The 2,808-nt window shown below is 52.6% G+C and overlaps 1 protein-coding gene across 1 annotated transcript in view; it reads left to right on the forward strand.

Annotated features, from left to right (window-relative positions):
* Positions 1 to 970: 970 nt before the first annotated feature.
* RPL8 (ribosomal protein L8) overlaps positions 971 to 2,808 on the forward strand; it is a gene marked incomplete at its 5' end in the record, with an annotated part of 2,480 nt that continues 642 nt past the window's right edge. Inside the window, 3 exons of the mRNA XM_010137115.1 lie at positions 971 to 1,112; positions 1,549 to 1,767; positions 2,756 to 2,798. Coding sequence (XP_010135417.1) covers positions 971 to 1,112; positions 1,549 to 1,767; positions 2,756 to 2,798 — 404 coding nt within the window. The remainder of the gene's footprint in view (positions 1,113 to 1,548; positions 1,768 to 2,755; positions 2,799 to 2,808) is intronic.

Consider the following 2,808-nt stretch of genomic DNA (forward strand, 5'->3'; position numbering starts at 1 on the left):
GGTTGCATCTTAAAACAAAAAAAGCAATCTTTGTAAGTACTAAGTAGTGTCCATCATCTTAGTCCTGAGCGGTGGGGGCAAGGCAGTGCTTCTTCTTGGGGTATGGTACGCGGTTCAGGTGTGCTGTCGGTATTTTCTGGGTGTCAGTGACTTAGGCTGCAAACAGTTCCACCAGTACCTAGCCAGGTACTCTGAACATCCTGCCTTCTCTTCAGCCTTTTAGATCAGCATCATCTTCAGGTTGTAGAAGGAAGCTGCTTCCCACTCACGCTAACTGAGTTTTATGAAAAAAACAAAGTAGGTGGGTAGGTGTGGGGGCAACATGGGGGTGTTGCCCAAGAGGGTTGAAAACAGCAGAAAAAATATTACTGCTGGACACCACCAACACCGGAGCTTCCCTAGAGAACAGTCATGCCTTAAAGAGCTTTAATCACTTTGCTGCCGTCTGAGCAGGTGGTTGTGTGTCGGAATCTCGGTGTACTTCAGGAAGAAAAGAAAAGAAAAAGAATGAGTCTGTGCTTCCTCATGTAGGGCCTGTCTAATCTCAGTGTGCTTAACGGCAGAAGGCTGGAAACGCTTCCACGCTACAACAGGCAACTCTTGGAGAAGTGGCTGCTCGTGTCCAACTTTGTCTGTGCCCAGAGGTGATTGGGCAACTAGGGAAAGTGAATTTCTTAGTGGGAGAGCTCTGGCATCTGCAGAACGTCCAGACGGGGTTGGTTTCAAGCAGCTTGCTTCTCCGTGGTCATTAAGTCATTGTTTTGTGCTACAGATGCTTGAAGCTCTATTTGTGAAAATGTGGATCTTCAGCTCGTTCACACCAGGAGAAGTCAGTATCTCTCTGAGAACGGGGGATCCTAGTGAGATTTATCTCGGTAGCAACCATCTCCAGTTCCTCTCGTTCTTGGATTTCTGCAGAACCCGTGGCAAATGCTGTTTCCCGTTCTAAAGCCCATCTGTGTTCCCACAGGACATCATCCACGATCCCGGCCGGGGCGCTCCCCTCGCCAAGATTGCCTTCCGTGACCCGTACAGGTTTAAGAAAAGAACCGAGCTGTTCATTGCTGCTGAGGGTATCCACACCGGTCAGTTCGTTTACTGCGGCAAGAAAGGTGAGCTCAGACAGAAGGTCTGTTGCCCGGGCAGTTTCAGAGCGAACGCTGAAGTGGGTGTTGTCCGGATAGGTGAGGTTTGGGTGCTGCTGGAAGCCACCACAAAGCAGCAGCTTCCCCAGGCCTCACGCAGACTTGGATTTCCTTCCTGGAGATGGCCGTCTCCTCACGCAGCCTGGCTTGGCCAACCAGCCTAACCGCAGTTCTCGCCTGGCCCGTGGATTGTTCGATCCAGAGTCGCGTCCTGGCCACCCTCCTGTTGCCCCGACCGTGGAACCGGTGTTTGCAGTCAGATAATGAGCAGTGCCCCCGCCCGTCGCTGCTGCAGCGCCTGCGCGGTGCTTTTCCTCTCTGCACAGAGCCCCCTATAAGTAGAACTGTCGTTCGGTTGCGGAAGCACGAACGAAGCTGTTGATGCTCTGATTGCTCTTTGCAGCTCAGCTGAACATCGGCAATGTTCTGCCTGTTGGCACCATGCCGGAAGGCACCATCGTGTGCTGCCTTGAGGAGAAGCCTGGCGACCGTGGGAAGCTGGCCCGTGCTTCGGGAAACTACGCCACCGTTATCTCTCATAACCCTGAGACAAAGAAAACCAGAGTGAAGCTGCCTTCTGGCTCCAAGAAGGTGATTTCTTCTGCAAACAGAGCTGTTGTGGGTAAGGATTGACAGCTGTGAACTCGTCACCGAGTTGAGGTACCGTTAAGAGAGCTTTCAAACAGGGCCCTGGCTTCTAATACTGTCCTGAAAGCAGCATCACGTCTAGGCTGGAGCTGGGGCTGTGCGCAGGTACACTCTGGGCACGGGTGCCTGACTTGTACATTAAGCGTTCGTTACTTCTGGTTAGTGGTAGCTTAAATTTGGGGATGGCTTGATCCACCGAGAAAAGGATGTGCTCGTTACCCTCCGGCTGTAGTGAAGTTGGTCAGCCTGTACCGTCTGCAGTCCCTGGGGAGGGACTCCCGCAGAAAGCAGTGGCGGTGGTTTCCTGCTTCTTACGCTGCAGCTGAGCCTACAGGGGTGGTGCTGGAGGTGGTGTCAGCTGGGTAACGCACTCGGGAGGGTCTGACGAGAGATGGAAGTGCCATGGTCGAGAAGGCAGAGGTTGTCTTGGTTTGCTGTACGCTTGCCTGACAGCCCAGGTGGCTGCTGTACCCAGTCAGTGCCGCTGAGTAGAAGGTGCAAAGTGAGTAATCTGTGGTCTGCTACTGCGGTAAAACGGACTCAGTAAACCCTGGAACAGCTAGGTATTAAACCGCGAAGTTCTGGAAAGTCCCCTGACCCCTTTCAGTTCATAGCTCTTTGAAATGGTTGAAAAACTGTTGTTAACGCTCCCCACGTCCTGGTTTGAGCAGTAAACCTGGTAGTGCTTTAGCAAGCGTTCAAACTCCATCCTGTATGTGTGGATTGAAGAATGGTAGCGACACGGCGCGTCCCCTCGCAGTCCCGCTTACTGCCTGCTGGCTTGGGACCAGTCTCCCTGGCGGTGTCGGGAGGAAAACGCTCGTCTGCCTACAGAGCTGGCATTCGTGAGATGGCCTGTAGGTGCTTACTTGGAACTTGAATGGTGTTTGTAAACACTTTTTTTTTTTTGCTCTCTACTCATATTTGCATGTTTCCAATCCTGCGGGTTTTTTTCTCGTCAGGAATTGTTGCTGGCGGGGGGCGCATTGACAAGGCCATCCTGAAGGCTGGGCGC

The sequence above is a fragment of the Buceros rhinoceros genome, unplaced genomic scaffold, assembly GCF_000710305.1.
Source record: "Buceros rhinoceros silvestris isolate BGI_N320 unplaced genomic scaffold, ASM71030v1 scaffold7765, whole genome shotgun sequence".
NCBI classification, from domain to species: domain Eukaryota; kingdom Metazoa; phylum Chordata; class Aves; order Bucerotiformes; family Bucerotidae; genus Buceros; species Buceros rhinoceros.